The sequence below is a fragment of the Oncorhynchus clarkii genome, chromosome 24 (assembly GCF_045791955.1).
Source record: "Oncorhynchus clarkii lewisi isolate Uvic-CL-2024 chromosome 24, UVic_Ocla_1.0, whole genome shotgun sequence".
Classification (NCBI taxonomy): Eukaryota; Metazoa; Chordata; class Actinopteri; order Salmoniformes; family Salmonidae; genus Oncorhynchus; species Oncorhynchus clarkii.
This window is the reverse complement of record NC_092170.1, coordinates 11,482,388-11,504,737: the sequence shown is the minus strand read 5'-3', so window position 1 is coordinate 11,504,737 and position 22,350 is coordinate 11,482,388. Positions and strand designations below refer to the sequence as shown.

Below are 22,350 nucleotides of genomic sequence, written 5' to 3'. Positions count from 1 at the left end.
GAGAGAGAGGTATACAGTAGGGAGAGAGAGAGAGAGAGTGTACAGTAGGGAGGGGGAGAGAGAGAGGTGTACAGTAGGGAGAGAGAGAGAGAGAGAGGTATACAGTAGGGAGAGAGAGAGAGAGGTGTACAGTAGGGAGAGAGAGAGAGAGAGGTGTACAGTAGGGAGGGGGAGAGAGAGAAGTGTACAGTAGGGAGGGGGAGAGAGAGAGGTATACAGTAGGGAGAGAGAGAGAGAGAGAGAGGTGTACAGTAGGGAGGGGGAGAGAGAGAGGTGTACAGTAGGGAGGGGGAGAGAGAGAGGTATACAGTAGGAAGAGAGAGAGAGAGAGGTGTACAGTAGGTAGGGGGAGAGATAGAGGTGTACAGTAGGGAGGGGGAGAGAGAGAGGTATACAGTAGGGAGAGAGAGAGAGAGAGGTGTACAGTAGGGAGGGGGAGAGAGAGAGGTGTACAGTAGGGAGGGGGAGAGAGAGAGGTATACAGTAGGGAGAGGGAGAGAGAGAGGTGTACAGTAGGGAGGGGGAGAGAGAGAGAGGTGTACAGTAGGGAGAGAGAGAGAGAGAGGTGTACAGTAGGGAGGGTGAGAGAGAGAAGTGTACAGTAGGGATGGGGAGAGAGAGAGGTATACAGTAGGGAGAGAGAGAGAGGTGTACAGTAGGGAGGGGGAGAGAGAGAGGTGTACAGTAGGGAGGGGGAGAGAGAGAGGTATACAGTAGGGAGAGAGAGAGAGAGGTGTACAGTAGGGAGGGGGAGAGAGAGAGGTGTACAGTAGGGAGGGAGAGAGAGAGAGAAGTGTACAGTAGGGAGGGGGAGAGAGAGAGGTGTACAGTAGGGAGGGGGAGAGAGAGAGAGGTGTACAGTAGGGAGGAGGAGAGAGAGAGGTGTACAGTAGGGAGGGGGAGAGAGAGAGGTATACAGTAGGGAGAGAGAGAGAGAGAGGTGTACAGTAGGGAGGGGGAGAGAGAGAGGTGTACAGTAGGGAGGGGGAGAGAGAGAGGTATACAGTAGGGAGAGAGAGAGAGAGGTGTACAGTAGGGAGGGGGAGAGAGAGAGGTGTACAGTAGGGAGGGGGAGAGAGAGAGGTATACAGTAGGGAGAGAGAGAGGTGTACAGTAGAGAGAGAGAGATAGAGAGAGGTGTACAGTAGGGAGGAGAGAGGGGTGTACAGTAGGGAGGGAGAGAGAGGGGTGTACAGTAGAGAGAGAGAGAGGTGTACAGTAGGGAGAGAGAGAGGTGTACAGTAGGGAGGAGAGAGAGGTGTACAGTAGGGAGGGAGAGAGATGTACAGTAGGGAGGGAGAGAGATGTACAGTAGGGAGGGAGAGAGGTGTACAGTAGGGAGGAGAGAGAGGTGTACAGTAGGGAGGGAGAGAGATGTACAGTAGGGAGGGAGAGAGATGTACAGTAGGGAGGGAGAGAGAGAGGTGTACAGTAGTGAGGGAGAGAGAGGTGTACAGTAGAGAGAGAGAGAGGTGTACAGTAGGGAGGGAGAGAGAGAGGTGTACAGTAGTGAGGGAGAGAGAGGTGTACAGTAGAGAGAGAGAGAGGTGTACAGTAGGGAGGGGGAGAGAGAGAGGTGTACAGTAGGGAGGGAGAGAGAGGTGTACAGTAGAGAGAGAGAGAGGTGTACAGTAGGGAGGGAGAGAGAGAGGTGTACAGTAGTGAGGGAGAGAGAGGTGTACAGTAGAGAGAGAGAGAGGTGTACAGTAGGGAGGGAGAGAGAGAGGTTTACATTAGTGAGGGAGAGAGAGGTGTACAGTAGGGAGGGAGAGAGAGAGGTGTACAGTAGTGAGGGAGAGAGAGGTGTACAGTAGGGAGGGAGAGAGAGAGAGGTGTACAGTAGTGAGGGAGAGAGAGGTGTACAGTAGGGAGGGGGAGAGAGAGAGAGGTGTACAGTAGTGAGGGAGAGAGAGGTGTACAGTAGAGAGGGAGAGAGAGGTGTACAGTAGGGAGGAGAGAGAGAGGTGTACAGTAGAGAGGGGGAGAGAGGTGTACAGTAGAGAGCGAGAGAGAGAGAGAGAGGTGTACAGTAGAGAGGGAGAGAGAGGGGTTATGGAGGATATACTCATCCCATTCATGTATACCCACATAGCACCTGTCAGGAATAGATAGGTCTAGAGAGAGTGAAAATAGATGGAGAGAAGAAGAGGATTCACCCACCTCAACCACACATACAAACACACTGGAGCAAAGGAGACCATTAAGAGCTACTAACGTGCTGAACCTACAAGAGTCACAAACCTAATCTCTGTGTCGAGGTTGTGTGTCTGTGTCCCTCTTTTTCACCCCCTGTTCCTCTGCCCCCAGGTGATCCGCATCCTGAAGCAGCTGAAGCAGAAGTTTCCGGACAAGGAGCTGGATCAGCTGGTAGATCTAGCCAACTACTACGCCCTCCTCCATCAACAGAAGAGCCGCGCCTTCTACCGCATCCAGGCTACGCGCATGATGACCGGCGCCGGCAACGTGCTCAAGAGGCACGCCGCCGACCACTCTCGCCGCGCCGCCGCCGTGGACGAGGAAGTGGTCTGCGAGGACGATGACCTGGCTGAGTGCAGCCGCCTGGCGTTCGAGAGCACCCACAGCCAGTGTATGGAGAACTGCGGCGTACTGAGGCTGGCTGTGGTGTGTCAAGGGGGCCTGGGGGAGAGCACCTTCTACGTGGACTACCGGACCGAGGACGGCTCGGCCAACGCCGGGTCTGACTACGAGTACAGCGAGGGAACGCTGGTGTTCAAACCCGGAGATACCCGCAAGGAGATCAAGGTGAGGGGTCAGTGGAAGGGAAGGAAGGTAAACAGTAATGTACAGTTATAATCAATTATAGTAAGAAGCATTGCACAACTGTGCTGCCAAGCAGATCCCCAGCTAGGTCGTTAGGCCTGCTTGTCGTGGACAGATCAAGACGTCACGTAATGGAAGGAGCAGAAAACAGCCGTAGAAACCGATTACCCTCTGAATTAGAGTCCTCTCTGTCCCTGATCAACTGTCTCATATTGTCTTAGAGGAGCAAGTAGAACTGGAGAGTCTTCCGGAAGCTAGAGCACATTAAAGTCTGCCTCATGGTCCTGACTGACAGGGGATACGACTTAATCTGAGTGGGAGAGACAGTAAAAAAGGAGGAAGTGGGCTTTGAAGTATTTTGTCCTTGGAGAGGATGTTTCTCTCTTTGAACTTGTCGTATTTTCACGTCATTTCATGTTCACGCTTAGACAGAGGACAAAGAGAATGTGTATTTCTGGATCGCAGGAGAGGTGTTGAGGAAAGGGAGAAAACAAGGAATGTGAAGAGAGAGAGAGAGAGAGAGAGAGAGAGCGAGTTAGGGAACAACTCAATTGCGTTATTTCATCACAGTAGCTTGTCAACCATTAGACATGAATGAGTGACTACAGCGATCAATCCCTTAGTGTCCCAAGTCTTTGACGATCAGTGAGGTTGATTTGACGCGTCTCTCTCAAGCGTTTGTGGTCTGTAACAGCTGTCACATTCTGTCTTCAAACAACAGTGTTTCTCTTATCCTTTTAAAGACTGGCACTTCCTCCAAAGACGAGTGAGCACACAATAGTTAAAAAATAAATTAATGAATGTGTATTGCGTGTCTCTACCGACGGCCTATACAGATCCGGAAAGATACATCCGTTGTTTTGTTCTTTTTGTTTTACTCTGCCTGCAAAACACGCTGGATGATTCAGAATCCATTGAAGAGCTTGAACGATTCATTGACGAGAGATACTTACGAACTCAAAGAAACATGTCGCTGGTTTCTGAGGATTCAAGCATTGTTAAGGACAACCAACCAACCCAATCAGCAAAACAAACCAAAGCCAAGTTGTGGACTTGTTAAAATCCATCAATGAAAGGCTTTCCAAACTTGGTATCTTTGATATATTACGAGAAATGTCCTTTGGTCTTATAAAACAAAAATAGAATTGTTTGGCCTTAATGACCATCGTTATGTTTGGAGGAAAAAGGGGGAGGCTTGCAAGCCGAAGAACACCATCCCAACAGTGAAGCACGGGGGTGGCAGCATCATGTTGTGGGGGTGTTTTGCTGCAGGAGGGACTGGTGCACTTCACAAAATAGATGGCATCATGAGGAAGGGAAATTATGTGGATATATATTGAAGCAACATCTCAAGACATCAGTCAGGAAGTTAAAGCTTGGTCGCAAATGGGTCTTCCCATTTGTTGTGGCAAAATGGCTTAAGGACAACAAAGTTGAGATAATAGAGTGGCCATCACATAGCCTGACCTCAATCCTATAGAAAATCTGTTGGCAGAACTGAAAAAGAGTGTGCGAGCAAGGAGGCCTACAAACCTGACTCAGTTACACCAGCTCTGTCAGGAGGAATGGGCCAAAATTCACCTAACTTATTGTGGAAAGCTTGTGGAATTTAAAGGCAATGCTGCCAAATACTAATTGAGTGCATGTAAACTTCTGACCCACTGGGAATGTGATGAAAGAAATCAAAGCTGAAATAAATCATTCTCTCTACTATTATTCTGACATTTCACATTCTTAAAATAAAGTGGTGATCCTAACTGACCTAAGAGAGGGAATTTTTACTAGGATTAAATGTATTTGGCTAAGGTGTATGTAAACCTCCGACTTCAGCTGTAAATTCAAACAATACTAATACCATTTAAATATAATACATAGGGAAGTTGTGCAGGGCTATGGTAGATGAATAATCAATCTATCTTTTCAGACTGTTAGAGTATTTATCTGGTCAATATGTCAGTGTATTATGTCTGTTTGTAACAGTGTATTATATCTGTTTGTAACAGTGTATTATGTCTGTCTGTAACAGTGTATTATATCTGTAACAGTGTATTATATCTGTCTGTAACAGTGTATTATATCTGTTTGTAACAGTGTATTGTGTCTGGTGTCTGTAACAGTGTGATATGTGAAAATGTGATCGTATTATAAGTTGTATTTGAATGTTTAAGGACTCTTGGAAGATTAGTCCAAATGAGGACTAAAAGAGATTCTAATAAAATCAAAATCAATTCTTCATCACCCCTCCATCCTACACCTTTCCCAGGTCGGCATCATCGATGATGACATCTTCGAGGAGGACGAGCACTTTTTCGTGCGGCTGCTCAACTTGCGCATCGGTGACGCCGAGGGGATGTTCGAGAGTGACGAGCCAGGTGCGAGACCCAAGGGTCGCCTGGTGGAGCCACTGGTCGCCACGGTGACCATCCTGGACGACGACCATGCTGGATTCTTCACATTCCGTAATCGGCTGGTGCGCGTCAGCGAGAGTGTTGGCACCATGGAGATCTCAGTGGTGCGGAACTCGGGCGCCCGCGGCACGGTGATCCTGCCCTATCACACGGAGGAGGGCACGGCGAAGGGGGGCGGCGTGGACTACGAGGACACCCAGGGAGAGCTGGAGTTCTCCAACGACCAGACAACGTGAGTACTGATGGACGGACATCCACACACCATTGTTTCCTACTCTCCCCTACTCCCTCATTCCCTCCCTCCCTCCCCCTTCCCTCTCACTACTCCATGCCAGTTACTGTTCTCCATTATTCGTAAAGGCCAACCTGGAGTGAGCTTTAGCTCATCAATGGCTTGTGTGTTTGTGCTCAACTCATAGCCAATACTGTATTCACACTGCTATGTGTTGCTGCCTTAAAGTAGGCTACATCATGCTATATTATCATGCTATATTACCACACTATCTGTATTCATGTCACAGTCTTGGCTCATTCTGGTTCTTTCTCTCTTGCCACAAAATTTGCACAGTAATGGTCATTTCAACATCTTGTTTATTTCTCATTCAGCTCTAATTTCGCTCTCATCTCGCTGTATCTATCTTTCCCTTCTTCCTCTCTCTCTCTCTCTCTCTCTCTCTCTCTCTCTCTCTCTCTCTCTCTCTCTCTCTCTCTCTCTCTCTCTCTCTCTCTCTCTCTCTCTCTCTCTCTCTCTCTCTCCTGTATCAACAGATGTAGGATCTTAATTTGATCACCCTGTTGCAGGAGAACGTTCCTGCAATGCAGTAAATGCAAAACGTGTAGTGTATTTAAGGTTTTAAAAGGCTTCTGAAGTTTGTAATTCCCACTTAGAAATTTCAGACTAGATTTTTTCCCCAAAAAATATTGATCAGTAACTACAAAAATGTCCATTGATTATAATCCACATATTAATTCACATTTCCTGTTGCTGCAGGATTGTTTTCCTGCTGTAGCAAAATGGCTCAAATTAAGTTCCTACATCTGTATATCTCCCTTCTCCCTCTCTCTTTGTTTCTTTGTTTCTCTCACTTCACTTGTTTATGTTTGCTCTGCCAACAGGGAGACTGTTGCTGTGGTGACATTTTCAGGCACAATGTCCTGGGAGACATTATCAGGACTAATGAGCATAATAAAAAAAGTGAAACACGTCTTCCAACTCCCCCTCCTCTCCTCCCCTTCACCCCCTCCTATTTCCTCTTTTCATCAGCCACTCCACATCAGCCTGTGTAAAAGCTGACCGCTAGCCCTGCACTACTCTGTAAGGGGGCGGGGGGGGGGGGGGGGTGGAACCTATGGGTTAATCACCAAGAGAGGCTAAGGTTGTTCAGTAGTGGGTACAGTAAATAACCTACAGTAGGTAGTACAGTAAGGGACCTACAGTAGGTAGTACAGTAAAGGACCTACAGTAGGTAGTACAGTAAAGGACCTACAGTAGGTGGTACAGTAAAGGACCTACAGTAGGTGGTACAGTAAAGGACCTACAGTAGGTGGTACAGTAAAGGACCTACAGTAGGTAGAATCACAGGATGGAAGGAGCAGTGGATGAGGGATGGAGCAGTGGATGAGGGATGGAGCAGTGGATGAGGATTGGGCCACAGGGGATGATATACAGCAGGGGTGACGCTCCTCTGTGTTGCAGACCACTGGGCATGTCTGCATCTGAATTATTCAGCCGTGGAGTGATGAAATATTGATGCGGGTCCTCTGTTGTGATTTAAGTGCAAGCTGTGCCTGTTAATTTGTCTGGGGTGGCCCCCCGGGGAGGAAGCCATCGTTTGTCTGGCTTTGGCGGCTCCCCTCCCTGCCTGTTGCTTGATGGCTGTACGTGGCGCACGGTTAGCTCATGGATAATTGGGAGGGACCCGCGGTGGAAAGAGAGCCTTGAGGCTCTACATTAAGGACAAGATTGTGTGTGTGTGTGTCTGTGTGTGTGAGGTGAGCTCTCTCTGTAAAGTACAACAAAATCCCTGACTAACCCCTGGGATCACATCCTTCCACTGATCCCTTTAACTGTTGAATAAAGTTAAATAAGACAGTCTAATCTATTTGTTGATTAATGACCTCGGGTACTGACCTGTGTGGGTGGGTGTGTGTGCGTGTACAGTCAGACCCTGCAGGTGAGGATCATTGACGATGAGGAGTATGAGAAAAAGGAGAACTTCTTCATCGTACTAGAGGAACCACGCTGGCTGAAGAGGGGAATCTCAGGTGTGTGTACTTGTAGTGTGTGTGTATGTGTGCTGTGTGTCCTTTTCTGTTTTCCTGATGTCAGTGGTTGGGAATGGGTTGGTGCTGACTGGTATGGAGAACTGCACCTTTAATGAGTTGTGGCACCTCTTATAGAATACTGGCTCTAAAACACAAACCCAGGTACGCTACAATTAAGTACCTGTTTCTTTTTCATCGCACTTCAGGCACTGACTGAGTTGGGCCTGATAGCCAGTACCAGTCAGGCACTATAGGTAGCTTTGTTTGGTAAAGAAGGAATTTTCAATTCTACTGGTGAGATGAAGATACAAGTAGAGATCTTTCAGAGTTGCAGAGCCAACCAGAGAGCCTGCTGATGTCCAATTGTGTGTGAGGCTAAGAAAACAGAGAGGAAATAGGTCTAGTGAGTGTGTTTCGTGCCTGTGTTTTTGAGAGAGCGAGAGAGATGGGGGGGGGGGGGGGGGGTAGAGAGAGAGTCATGGTGGGATAGAGAGAGAGAGAGAGTGATGGTGATGGTGGGAGAGTGATGGTGGGAGAGAGAGAGAGAGAGAGAGAGAGAGAGATGGGGGGGTAGAGAGAGAGAGTGATGGTGGGATAGAGAGAGAGAGAGAGAGTGATGGTGGGATAGAGAGAGAGAGAGAGCGATGGTGGGATAGAGAGAGAGAGAGCGAGAGAGATGGGGGGGGGTAGAGAGAGAGAGTGATGGTGGGATAGAGAGAGAGAGAGAGAGTGATGGTGGGATAGAGAGAGAGAGAGAGTGATGGTGGGATAGAGAGAGAGAGAGAGATTGTTTTTACTGAACTGAGGCACTTAGAGGAGAGTTCACAATAGCTGTCGTGACATCAGAGCTCTTAGTTGGTAAAACCTCACAAGGTCAGGGAAGTGTAATGATGTGCACTTTGACTTGTCTGGAGTTTGGACTGCTGTACTGACGGTTCTTTCTTCTGTCTTCCAGCCCTTCTACTCAACCAAGGTAAGACCATCAGCAACGTGCCTCACACAACCAGCCTAGAAACAGCAGACATAGAACGTTGTATTATCCCTAAAGGCCCAAGGGGGGGATTGATTTTGGATTAGAATCATCCATAAAAACAACAACAAACATTTCACATGAGTTGGTACACTATATAACAACATCAATTTAAGGGTCTATGAAGAACCATAGAAAGAAAATCCAAAACCGGACATGTTTTTGGCCTCCAGGACTGGAATTGAATAGCCCTGCTGTAGAGTTTTAAGCCTTACTTGCGTATTTCCCAGGGTGCCTTTTCAAGTGAACGTTAAAGTTACCAGTACCACCCATAACTGTGATTGCTAGTGACAGAGACACGGTTGTTGATTTCATCCATTCTCAGTCCTGTGGCCTTCACCAAGTGAGATCCCAAGTGAATACATTGTCATTAACATGTCATTCTTTAAGACAAGACAAGACAATACATATTTCATGAAGCCTTCTTCTGAGGGCTTAGTTTTACCCTAATCCTGCCTGCAATCACATTATGCTAGTTTACAAAGAGATGTGCAATTCCTATTGGAATCCAGACAGATTGGGGATATCCGACATTTGGAATTGTATTCACTCACAACCTGCATTCAGAATGACTGCCAGTGTTGGGAAGACTGAGATATGAGATTAATTTAAACAACCATTTCAGTAGCGGGTGCAATAAATCCAAGTAACAGATTGGATTAGTTTAGAAAAATGTATGTTATTTATATTTGAGTAGCATAATATTAAATGTAGACTCGGCACACAAGCAGCACAGCAGATATTGAGTTGAGATGAGTTGCACAGTATCTGCGCATGTGCACGGGTTCGCTTCATGCTCTTACGACCAAAACAGTGGATAAGTTGAGCTTCAAGCTCTTAGTTTTTGCAGAAATTGACCCACTAAGCCGTTTACTTTCTGGATCTATGTCATATCGCTGAGTCTAACGTTAAATGAATTCATCAATGTACATGCAAAAACATAGATATTTAAACAAACAATTCTAAAAATCTACTTGCAATAGAGCATGCTGGGAAATATGATAATAAAGGGTGTGGTTTTGGTTCAACTCTGGTTATTAACACTAACTCTGGGGTTATTTTACACCACTGAGTGTTAATTTAACTCTTTACATTGTTAAATTAACTCTTTAATCAACACTGGCCAATTTGCTGTGTGCTATGAAAGGGACACATCTGCAGGCTTCCATACATTTCAAGAGCCTTTTAGAATTCTGAAGAACCGCAGATGCCAGGTCAAGAAGCTCACAATTAACTCAAAGGTTCTTTATCGGGCAAGACTTCTCCAAGGAACCTTAAAAGCTGAGGAAGAACATTGTAAGAACCTTTATTTTGTTCACACCTCTGTTGCGGTTAGCCACTTAGGGATTAGCACCCAGTGTTGCCTTGGCCACTGTTGCATAATTTACAAGTCTATTTACAGCATAAATCCATGAGAAGGACCTGCTCGCGCCATAAAATGCATCACTCTCACATCGATTTGTATCCATCCCTGGATAAATATTATATGCGTATATATCGCACAACTGTCTTCTCTTGGATAAATATTAGAGTACTGTCCTTCTACAGTAGTCTAGCAGTGTCCCATGACACACTTTATTCTAATGCACGTCTTAAACAGGTGTTGAAGAGCCTTACCCAATCAGGGCCCATATTCATTAAGCGTCTCAGAGCAGGAGCGCTGATCTAGCATCAGTTCTGCATTTTAGATCATAATGAAAAAAGAGATGGACACGAGCTGGGAGGATCTGATCCTAGATCAGCATTCCTACCCTGAGCTGCTTTGTGAATATGGGCCCTGGGATGATGGTGCTGTAATTTACCCACAGTAACCGCAGACCAGCAGTATACTTCATCATTAGAGTGTATTGGTATTAGTATTTAGTATCTGGTGTAACCCTGTTAGAGCAACACGGTGAAGGAGCTGGACCGTTGGGGAAATACAGTGGGACAGTTGCCATGTGGTGCCTGGCGGCTCTACTACTTTCATAATTACAGCTTGTGCTTTGAAGGCAGAGGAGAGGAACTAAGAGGAATAATATCTGCCCACTCGCCACGCGGCGACGACGACACACAAACAAAGCTTCCCGTGCGTCTTCACGGCTTACCATCTTTGTCGTCCCTCCAATGAGAGGATGAGTAATTATACGCTATAAGTAGATAGGAAATATGATGCTGAATGGAAGCAGGGAGAATGGGTTTTGCCCAGCTGTTTATAGTGTATTTGAGGTGTTATTTTAAATGCGGCTTTCTGAGGACCCTATTGGTCCAGTTCAATTTTATTAACAGCCACTAAATCACACTTTGGGACATTGGTCTTTGCCCACCTCAATTCAGCATAAATCTACCCTCATTTCAACCCAACAAAATGTCTGGCTATCTTTTTGTTGCTACGTCTCCCAGACTGCCCTACTTTCATCTTCTCATGAATATACCCCACTAATCTCTCCTTATCTCCTCTCTTTTTCACTCGTTCTTCCCCATGGCACCCACACATTCACCATCAACCTCTCATCTCTCCTACTCGCCCTCCCCCACGTCTCCACATACATGGGCTAATGCACATGAGTGATGTACTGTATGAAGAGGAAATGATGCTGACTCAAACTCAATTATTGATAGGACACTGGCCTTGAATGATCTGTTTGTGAGGCATGTTAGCATGTTTGAGTTTCAATTTCTCTCTTTCTCTCTCTCCTCTTACCCCCCTCTCTCCCTCTCTCCTCTCACCCCCCTCTCTCTCTCTCTCCTCTCACCCCCCTCTCTCTCTCCCTCTCCTCTCACCCCCCTCTCTCTCTTCCCTCACCCCCCTCTCTCTCTCTTCCCTCACCCCCCTCTCTCTCTCTCCCTCACCCCCCCTCTCATTCCCTTCAATGTTCTATCGATCTCATCCCTCCTGTCTCCTATCTCTTAGAGGATCCTGATGGCCAAATGAGTGCAGAGGAGGAGGAGGCGAGGCGCATTGCAGAGATGGGAAAGCCCATCTTGGGGGAGCACAGCCGGCTGGAGGTGGTCATTGAGGAGTCTTATGAGTTCAAGGTATATAGCCCCTCTTCTCCTCTGCTTCACTCGATTGGCCACATCAGCGCTCAGTAAATGCATCGAGCATCACATGGTAGGCGTGCTGATCTACGATCAGTTCCATATAATCTTATTCGTTGTTATCTACTAGGCAAACCTGATCCAAGATCACATACAGCCCCAGAGCCACACAGTTGGTTTAACACCAACCCATCTGAGGACAGACACTGGGCACAGTTGAGGGTCGTTCCACTTCAAGAAATCCAATGCAAGTCAATCGTCCCTACATTAGCATATCCAAATCATCTATAAGTAACATCATTGACTAACACAATCCATTTTTAGATACTTTAGGATGATTTGGGCATGAAGGATGAAAAGGCTAATATAGGTACCATTGACTTGCATTGGATTTTTTGAGGTGGAACGACCCTCAACTGTGCCCAGTGTCGGTCCTCAGAAGGGTTGGTGTTAATTAAGCTAATTGATTCATCAATATTTTCGTCAAGTGAACCAACGGTTGTGACGGACGACAGCTAGCTCATTTAAGTCCTATAGCAACATGCCTCGGGATTTCATCCAATCAGGCCGTGTGCCTCTTCTTGACTTGATTCAGATTCATTTGTTATGCATAATAAGATTGCGCTTGTCACTCGTGATTTGTAGCAGCACAAAACAAACACAACAGGTAATTGAACTCTCAAGTCATTTCAATGACTGGCACTTGGCTTTATGAAATCCTAGATCAATGTCACATCGTTTAATAGCATTGTTAGCTCTATGGATGGGTGGCCGGAGTACGCAAAGAAAAGACCAGTGAGAAGTGTTTACACAGGTGAAGTTTCCACATCAACAAGTAAAAACGACTACCGCTGAGCATCACATACTGTATGCCCAGGCAGCTCCTATACCCTGGCAGGCATAGAATACATTTACATCAGTGGAGGCTGGTGGGAGGAGCTATAGGAGGACGGGCTCATTGTAATGGCGGGAATGGAATCAATGGAACGCAATCAAACGTGTGGTTTCCATATGTTTGCTCTGTATGATACCAATCCATTGATTCCATTCCAGCCATTACAAAGGGCCCGTCCTCCTATAGCTCCTCCCACCAGCCTCCACTGGTGTAAACATACTCTAATAATTCAAACTTAAACTGGATTATGGCAGTAGGCCGACAATGGCAATAGTCATGTGAACCCTTTACTCTGCTGATCTTACATCGGCGGAAGGTTAAATCGAAGTAAACCTACGCTGGTGAAAACATCTGCTTCTCTGAGCATTCTTTCACATGATTAGGACATGTAAGGTGAATCATTGTCCCAGCGGTGCGTTTGATCTATGCACCGGTAGCCAAAGCTTCCCTCTTATGCGCGAGTGCCGTGAGTTCGGATAAAACGGAAAGTGTGCATCTTAGAATTAGTTTTCACATATAAACTTTGTATGTCCGAACTCCGAATCAAATAGGCTTCGCAAAATTAACCTGGCTTCTGTGGTACAACGTTTATTTTGATTGGCGATTTTCTGCATTTATTTTTCCCGTCAGTAGCCTGAACACAGCATGTGTTTATAAGGACCACAGCGTGTGTGTGTGTGTGTGTGTGTGTGTGTGTGTGTGTGTGTGTGTGTGTGTGTGTGTGTGTGTGTGTGAGTGTGTGCGGTGAAAACAAATACTGCTATTGTGAATTCATATTACCCCAGAAATGGACCCCAGAAAGAGTAGCTGCTGCTATCGCAACAGCTAATGGGGATCTTAATAAAATATCAACTATTACTGTACTTCTCATGGTAACGATGCCACTTCCTCAAACTCTTCTAGGCATTCTCCATTAGTGTTCCGGTCACACACATGAGTTTGCCTTCTTCTCTATAATAGGATGTTGACTATGCGCATTTTGTTTGTGATTGGCAGAGCACCGTTGACAAGCTCATTAAGAAGACCAACTTGGCCCTTGTGATTGGCACTCACTCCTGGAGGGAGCAGTTCGTGGAAGCTGTGACTGTCAGCGCAGGTCAGCTTTTGGTATTTGTGCGTGTGTGTGATTTCTATTGAGTGAGAGAAAGATGAATAACGTGAGTCTCACTGTTGACATTGTATTACACACACACACACACACACACACACACACACACACACACACTGACTAGAGCAGGCCTGGGCAATTATTTTCCATGGAGGGCCACATTAGAATATATTTTTGCCGTCGTGGCCCAGAATCATATTACAGGATTACATGTTGTTTTGACAGATATATCTACTGTAAATCACGTCCTGATATGCTACTCATTTAACTTTTTTAACATGCACAGAGGTAAACCACATCCATGTTCTCCTTTTGGTAGGTATCTTCATTATTAAAACTTCCAATGAACTACACAGAGGGAAAAGTACACTGTGCATTCAGCACCACGGACAGAACTCTTAACGGGTGTGCACAAAAACACAAGAAAGAGATAGAGCTCAACATTACATTTAAACTACTCAATCAGTGTGAGGAGTGAAGTCTCTGATGGGCGTTGACTAGAGCAGTGAAGTCGGGTATAGTTTCTGACGTCTCTATGCGTAGGATTGCCGAGAGGTCAGAGTCCGTAAGAGATGATCTGTGCCTTGTTATATTTCATCACTGAAAATGTCTGTTCACATACATAGGTTGACCCAAACACTACAAACATCTTCTGAGCATGTCTCCTGTTCATCGAGAGATGCATAGAACCTCATCAGTGACATTGTTTTGAATAGCTCTCCAATCACTGCATCAGATCGATAAGCTCAAGTTGCAGGTCAGTGGGAGCGTTATCCACATTGAGAGGAAACCAACCAAGGAAAGGAGAGGAAACCAACGGCATGTCATTTTCTAACACTTTGAAATCCTCAAAACGCCGAGAAAACGTACTGTTCAAAGCACGCAGCAGCGGTGTATACTTCTCCCGCTGGTCATCTGACAGGGAACAGACTAGTAGTGTTGGATGAGATTGTTGGCTTCTACTTGTCGGGTCAGGGGGAGTATGCGCAAAAAGGCCCTTCCCTTCTAGTTTGGAATTCAGTTCATTCATGAGGGCCATGATGTCCACGGTGAAGGCAAAATCAGCCAGCCATTCTTTATCTTTTAGTTGAGGGAAATCCACATACTTTCCTTTCATTTTCAAAAACTCAGCAATCTCTGACTTCAGGTCCCACCTCCTTTTAAGCACCTTCCCCAAAGGTTTGTGTGGTAGGGGAGATCTGCATGACCCGACTCTGTCTCTTCCAACAGTGAGACAAACTGCCTGTGGTTTAAAGATTTTGCTTTTATGAAGTTTACCACTGTAGGGACTGTGTCCACAACATGGCTCATTTTCAGAACACATTTACAGAGCACCTCCTGATGAATAATGCAATGCAGGAAAATCATTCTCTGATCTGCGTTCAGCTCAGCTACTTGATCTTGTATCCTTTTCAAAAGGCCAATGTTTTTTCCTCTTAAGTTTGGGCACCCATCAGTGGTCACACTGGAGAACTTTTCAAAACTGAGTCTCAGCTTTTCCACACACTTATTAACCTCCAATAAATTCTTCCCTGTGGTTGTGCTCTTCATTGACTGCAGTGAAGCTCCTCTGTAATTTCAAAGTCGTAAGAATATCAACAGCGCCGTGTCACGTACATCACTGCTCTCATCCAGGGCCAAGGAGAAATCGGTGAAATGCTTTACCTTGTCTTTCAACTGTTGTTCCACATTCTCTGCGATGTCCTCAACCCGTCGTGTCACTGTTCGTCTTGACAGGGAAACATTTTCAAACAGCTCTTTCTTGTCGGGGCAAAGTATTGCTGCAGAGTCAAATAAACATTCTTTAATGAATTCGCCCTCAGCGAATGGCTTGCTATGTTTAGGACTTTTGTGGGACAGTACATATCCAGCTCTTGCAATTCTGTCGTTTGCTGATTGAAGTTTTGTGAAAAGTCCTTGCTGCTTCTGCAACTGGGAAAGCAACTCTTTTGATGCACTTACCCTCTGCTCAGAAAACATATCCCTATATTTCTCTGCACGCTTCGTCTGGAAGTGTCGGAACAAGTTGTAGTCCTTCAAGACAGAGATGCTCTCTTTGCTCACTAAGCACACAGCTTCCCCTGATACCTCAATAAAGACATATTTGCTGGAACATCCTGCATTCATTGTCTACTTTCCTTTTCTTTGAGAAACACATTTTTGCCCAATTTCTAGTCTACTATTTGTAACTGTGACGAAGTGTGTGTCAGCCTGTCAGACTTGCCTTGTTAAATAAGTAAAGGTTACATTTTTTTTTTTTATCCCACAAGCGATGGGACACTAAGATGAGTATTCATTTGGCTTTTAATTTGAATAACAAATACGTTTTTCAAAACGTTACTATCGCAAATTCTTGATGTGATCTGAGTATGATTCCACAGGCCGTATTGAATCAGGTCATACGGCCCCCAGGACGGCCATTGCTCAAGCCTGGATTGGAGCCATAATGAAGGACTTCACAGCTGCTTTATGAATGTCATTTCTTGCTCATGCTTTGAATAGTGATCTGAGTGCTTTTTGTCCAGAGCCATAATTACATCAAATATTTGAAGTCCTTTGTTGTTCTTCCAAAGAGCTTCCCAAGCATTTCATTCAGGGAGTGAGTGTTAGCTTGCTCGTTAAGTTTGAAATGTCAAGGGGAAACAAGTGAGGACAGTCCCTTATTTTCGGGATCCTCATTATAACAGGAAACAACTTGTTTTGAAAGGTGATAATTGCAAACCCGCAGACTTCATATAAAAAGGTTTCTGTGATATTTATCTTGGTAATATCTATTATAAAGTGTAATATTGACTTTAGAAAGCAAAGCTGTCTTCCACAGTGTTGAGGTAATGGGAGAGATGTCTGACTGTTTATGTCTGGTGTAAAAGCTCCCCCTGGTGGACTGTTATATTCATTACAGATAAACATGAATATAACAATACACCAGGGAAAACGTGTGTGTGTGTGTGTGTGTGTGTATGTGTGAGGAGCCTTCACTGGCGTGCGCACCAGTGAAGGCTCATCAGAGGAAGTAGGGGAGGACCATCCTTAGTGAGTTTATCCTTTTTAGATAAAACTATACTAAATCATTTATTAAAATTACACTGTTTTGCAGTGAAGGTCTACAGTAACCTCAACAGCACTCTCTGGAATAGCACCATGGTGTAGCCGGAGGACATCTAGTTCCCGTCCTCCTCTGGGTACATTGACTTCGATACAAAACCTAGGAGGTTCAAAGTTCTCACCCCCTTCCATAGACATACGCAGTAATTATGACAACTTCCAGAGGACGTCCTCCAACCTATCAGCGTGAACTGACATGTTGTCCACCCAATCAAGGAATCATAATGAATATAGTACTGAAAGCATGAGCTACAGCTGGCTAGCACTGCATAAAATGTGGTGTGTAGTTGACTCAAAGAGAGAGAAAGACAATTGTTGAACAGTTCTGAACAAATTAATTTCTTCCAAAATGAAGTACAAGCGAGTGAGAGATGGTCATTTTTTTTCAGTTTCACTTATTTAGATAGCGAATGCAGAAAGCTAGTTTAGCCTACTCAAACAAAGAGGGATGCTATGTTAGGTAGCTGGCTATGGGTATCCAACACTGGAACTCTTCCAAATCAAGGGAAGCTTTTGGTTTTATTAATTCATTGCCCGCCGGTGTAACTGCTAAACTGATTGCTGACTGTAACACTGTACTGCATGATTGTAAAGGATTTACTAACTTGTTAGTTCTAGTAGCTAAGTTGACTATGACGTTAGCTAATTTGATGACAACGGCTGTGTGTAGTGGTTAGGGGTTATGATATGAAGGTTTGGCTTGGAAAGGTTTTTTTGCCTGGTCACAAACAGCTGTTGTTTGCAGCTTTTGTCCTAATGATTACACCCTAGATCAGCTAGAAGCAGGCAAGAGTGTGTAAGGCGGTATTGAATTTGTCACTGTCTGTCACTTTGATTAATCATTATTTTCTCTCGACCTGTGCACCTACGTTGTAAACTTTAATTCAAAGGCTAGGTTGTAGCAACCTGATCGGTATAGGCATATAGTAGCCTAAACGTATCAATCTTACATTGATCTGGGTGAATGGAATATGAATGACAGTCATCCAATATGCTGTAATAGAAATAAGGCCATTCTTATAAAAAATATATATATTGTCCTCCCTCGTCTTAAACGGCACAAACCACCACTGGTGTGAGCGCGTGCATAAGTCTCTTATGTTTTACTGTATCCACCTCCCAGGGGATGGTGATGACGATGACGAGGAGGGGCGTGAAGAGCGTCTGCCATCCTGCTACGACTACGTCATGCACTTTCTGACGGTGTTCTGGAAGGTTCTGTTCGCCTTCGTTCCGCCCACCGAGTACTGGAATGGCTGGGCCTGCTTCTTCGTGTCCATCTCGGTCATCGGTATCTTGACTGCCATCATCGGGGACCTAGCCTCCCACTTTGGCTGCACTGTGGGCCTCAGGGACACTGTCACTGCTGTGGTGTTTGTGGCTCTTGGCACCTCTATTCCTGGTGAGAGATTATGTATATACAGTTGAAGTGGTGTGTGTGTGTGTGTGTGTGTGTGTGTGTGTGTGTGTGTGTGTGTGTGTGTGTGTGTGTGTGTGTGTGTGTGTGTGTGTGTGTGTGTGTGTGTGTGTGTGTGTGTGTGTGTGTGTGTGTGTGTGTGTGTGTGTGTGTGTGTGTGTGTGTGTGTGTGTGAAATAGAGGCACTATGGGCTCAAGTACATCTGCCTCACCAGGCAGCCATATTGGTAGGATGTGTGTATAGACCTCCTAGCTCTAAGGTATCTGGATGACTTATGCACTGGGGTTTGACCAGGCCACAGATAGTAACAGAGATGTATAGTTGAAGTCGGAAGTTTACATACACTTAGGTTGGAGTCATTAAAACTAATTTTTCAACCACTCCACTATAGTTTTGGCAAGTCGGTTAGGACATCTACTGTGTGCATGACACAAGTAATTGTTCCAACAATTGTTTACAGACAGATTATTTCACTTATAATTCACTGTATCACAATTCCAGTGGGTCAGAAGTTTACACTAAGTTGACTGTGCCTTTAAACAGCTTTGAAAATTCCAGAAAATGATGTCATGGCTTCAGAAGCTTCTGATGGGCTAATTGACACCATTTGAGTCGATTGGAGGTGTACCTGTGGATGTATTTCAAGACTTACCTTCAAACTCAGTGCCTCTTTGCTTGACATCATGGGAAAATCAAAAGAAATCAGCCAAGACCTCAGAAAATCATTGTAGACCTCCACAAGTCTGGTTCATCCTTGGGAGCAATTTCCAAATGCCTGAAGGTACCACGTTCATCTGTACAAGCAATAGTACGCAAGTATAAACACCATGGGACCACGCAGCCGCCATACCGCTCAGGAAGGAGACACGTTCTGTCTCCTAGAGATTAACGTACTTTGGTGCGAAAAGTGCAAATCAATCCCAGAACAACAGCAAAGGACCTTGTGAAGATGCTGGAGGAAACAGGTACAAAAGTATCTATATCCACAGTAAAATTAGTCCTATAATGACATAACCTGAAAGGCCGCTCAGCAAGGAAGAAGCCACTGCTACAAAACCACCATAAAAAATCGAGACTACGGTTTGCAACTGCACATGGGGACAAAGATCGTACTTTTTTGAGAAATGTCCTCCTTTCTGATGAAACAAAAATAAAAGTGTTTGGCCATAATGACCATCGTTATGTTTGGAGGAAAAAGGGGGAGGCTTGCAAGCCGAAGAACACCATCCCAACCGTGAAGCACGGGGTGGCAGCATCATGTTGTGGGGGTGCTTTGCTGCAGGAGGGACTGGCGCACTAAACAAAATAGATGGCATCATGGGGAAAATATGTGGACATATTGAAGCAACATCTCAAGACATCAATCAGGAAGTTAAAGCTTGGTCTTCCACATGGACAATGACCCCAAGCATACTTCCAAAGTTGTGGCAAGATGGCTTAAGGGCAACAAAGTCAAGGTATTGGAGTGGCCATCACAAAACCCTGACCTCAATCCTATAGAACATTTGTGGGCAGAACTGAAAAAGTGTGTGCGAGCAAGGAGGCCTTACAAACCTGACTCCGTTTCACCAGCTCTGTCAGGAGGAATGAGCCTAAATTCACCCAACTTATTGTGGGACCAAATTTAAACCATTTTAAGGCAGTGCTACCAAATACTAATTGAGTGTATGTAAACTTCTGACCCACTGGGAATGTGATGACAGAAATAAATAATTCTCTCCACTATTATTCTGACATTTCACATTCTTAAAATAAAGTGGTGATCCTAACTGAACTAAGACCTGGGCTTTTTACTAGGATTAAATGTCAGGAATTGTGAAAAACTGAGTTTAAATGTATTTGGCTAAGGTGTATGTAAACTTCAGGCTCCAACTGTATCTCCTAATGTCATTTAAATACCACAACCATTCCTCATTTAATGAGGGTTAGTGAAAGTTAGTGAAATCCGTGTGTGTGTGTGTGTGTGTGTGTGTGTGTGTGTGTGTGTGTGTGTGTGTGTGTGACTACAAGGAATGACAACAGCATGGACCCAGGCTCCCTGGCCTACTCCCCCAGCCTCTTCACCAGCTGTGATGACAGGTACTTCACCTATCTCTCTCACTTATCTCTCTCTCCTTCCCTACCCCCCCTCCTCCCTCCTCAGACACGTTTGCCAGCAAGGTGGCGGCCACGCAGGACCAGCACGCTGATGCGTCGGTGGGCAACGTGACTGGCAGCAACGCGGTCAACGTGTTCCTGGGCATCGGGGTGGCGTGGTCAGTGGCGGCCGTCTACTGGAAGGTGCAGGGCAAGGAGTTCCGCGTGGACCCAGGCTCCCTGGCCTTCTCCGTCACCCTCTTCACCAGCTTCGCCTTCATCTGCATGGGCGTGCTGCTGTTCCGCCGGCGGCCCTCTATCGGGGGGGAGCTGGGCGGGCCGCGGACAGCACGCATCATCACCAGCCTCCTCTTCCTGGGCCTCTGGTTCCTCTACGTCCTCTTCTCCAGCCTGGAGGCCTACTGCCACATAGAGGGCTTTTAGAGGACACATGAGAGCAGAGACAGGGCTACTAGTCAAAACACTGATATACATTATAGTTCTTATAATACACACATCTACAACAGGACAGGGCCCAGGCCAAAGGTTGGGACCTGGTCATTATCACTGGATCGCTAATACCTAAGGGATCTGTAGACATACGAGATATACACATACACACACACTTACATACAGACACATACACACACGTACTGAAACATGAACTGTACATATAACTACATGCATGCACAAACAAATGCACACGTGGTCTCTCACCAAGACCAACACACACATACAGCACTGTAACAAGGGCACCACACAGGTTACGTGTGGCCTGGATCCTGGATGGCACCCAGTTAACATCAACCTCCTATTGCACACTCAAGGGTTATACACACTCACTGGACAAACGAGGAAGAGAAGGAGAGAAAAGAAAGTATTGGTCAAGGAAGTGACGAAGGAAGTAAGACTGGAGAGATTTCAAAGGAAGCATGTTCAGAATGTAAACCAGCATGTCGTAAAAGAGGGAGAGTGAAGGAGAGAAAGAGACAGACAGGTGTGTAGAAACTAAGTGTTGCAGTGGCATTCTATTCATTCCGGCTGACTGCGTAACATGGTTTTGGGTCCAGACTGCTTTGATTGAAGCAGGGTAGAGTGCCGTGTGTTTTGCAGGGTGGGCCGTAGCTCCGTCATCGTTGCAGGGAAGGCGAACCAGACTCGATCCACTCGACTCAATCCATGTCTGTGTGGCCTTAAAGCAGTATCAAGTATGACTTGAGTAAAAGTAAAAGTCACCCAGTAAAATACTACTTGTTCTAAAAGTATCTGCTTTTAAATGTACTTAATGTACAGTGGTGCAAAATGTACTTAATTGTCAGACTTGAGTAAAAATAAAAAGTGAAAGCTATACATCAAATTCCGTATATTAAGCAAACCAGACCGCACAATTTTCTTTTTATTTATTTATTTATTTATATATATTTTTTTCTTTTTCGGACAGCCAGGGGCACACTCCAAAACTCCGACTTCGTTTAAAAAACGTAGTATTTGTGTTTAGTGAGTCCGCCAGATCAGAGCGAGTAGAGACGATTATGTGTTATATTGATAGGTGCGTGAATTGGACCATATTACTGTCCTGCTTTTGGGTGTCAGGGAAAATGTATGGGAGTAAAAAGTCCCCAAAAAATTAGGAATGTTGTGGAGTACAAGTAAAAGTTGTCAAAAAATAGTCATGTACAGATACCCCAAAAACTAGTAGTACTTCAAAGTATTTTTACAAAGTTACTTTACACCACTGCGTAGTAGTGGAATGGGTGCATCTTCAGTCACTATGACAGAGCACCATGAAAATGGTTGATTAATGAGTAGGATGTTTACATTTAGCAATGGGAGATAAAACAACAACAACAACAACAACTGAAAGCCCCAAGTTGCAGTTACTGTATGGTCTCCCATACAGAGGAAGTGGGTATTACGAATGACATTAAAACAAGCTCTCAATTCTGTGTTGGTGTAAATACAATAGGAGTGTATATGTATTTGTTAGAGGGGCTTCTCTACAGATATGGTGGGATGGGGTGGCCAATAATATATATAATGCATGGGGTTCAGAAACTAGTCACCACTGTCTTACTACACAGGAAAATGACTTTTGCAGGTAGCTTGTGTAAATTATGGCTCCGAGATGAGGTATCATCCTTTCTCATAACCACAATCCCCATCCATCGAACTTTAACATAGAGTCGATCCAGAGGGATTAAATATAAATGTGCCTCCTCATCTGTGGACTTCTGAATGAAGGG

At 45.2% G+C, this 22,350-nt stretch overlaps 2 protein-coding genes across 2 annotated transcripts in view; both read left to right on the top strand.

The window, feature by feature from the left end:
* LOC139382237 (sodium/calcium exchanger 2-like) overlaps positions 1-3,551 on the top strand; it is a 73,939-nt gene extending 70,388 nt beyond the window's left edge. Inside the window, exons 4-5 of the mRNA XM_071126106.1 lie at positions 2,308-2,763; positions 3,525-3,551. Coding sequence (XP_070982207.1) covers positions 2,308-2,763; positions 3,525-3,551 — 483 coding nt within the window. The remainder of the gene's footprint in view (positions 1-2,307; positions 2,764-3,524) is intronic.
* On the top strand, positions 2,726-21,421 carry LOC139382370 (sodium/calcium exchanger 2-like). The gene is made up of 8 exons (XM_071126368.1): positions 2,726-2,763; positions 5,045-5,421; positions 7,351-7,454; positions 8,410-8,427; positions 11,378-11,502; positions 13,397-13,496; positions 17,737-18,015; positions 20,175-21,421. Exons 2-8 carry the CDS (start codon positions 5,132-5,134, stop codon positions 20,549-20,551), a joined length of 1,293 nt encoding a protein of 430 aa, XP_070982469.1. The 5' UTR covers positions 2,726-2,763; positions 5,045-5,131; the 3' UTR covers positions 20,552-21,421.
* The last annotated feature ends 929 nt before the right edge of the window (positions 21,422-22,350 follow it).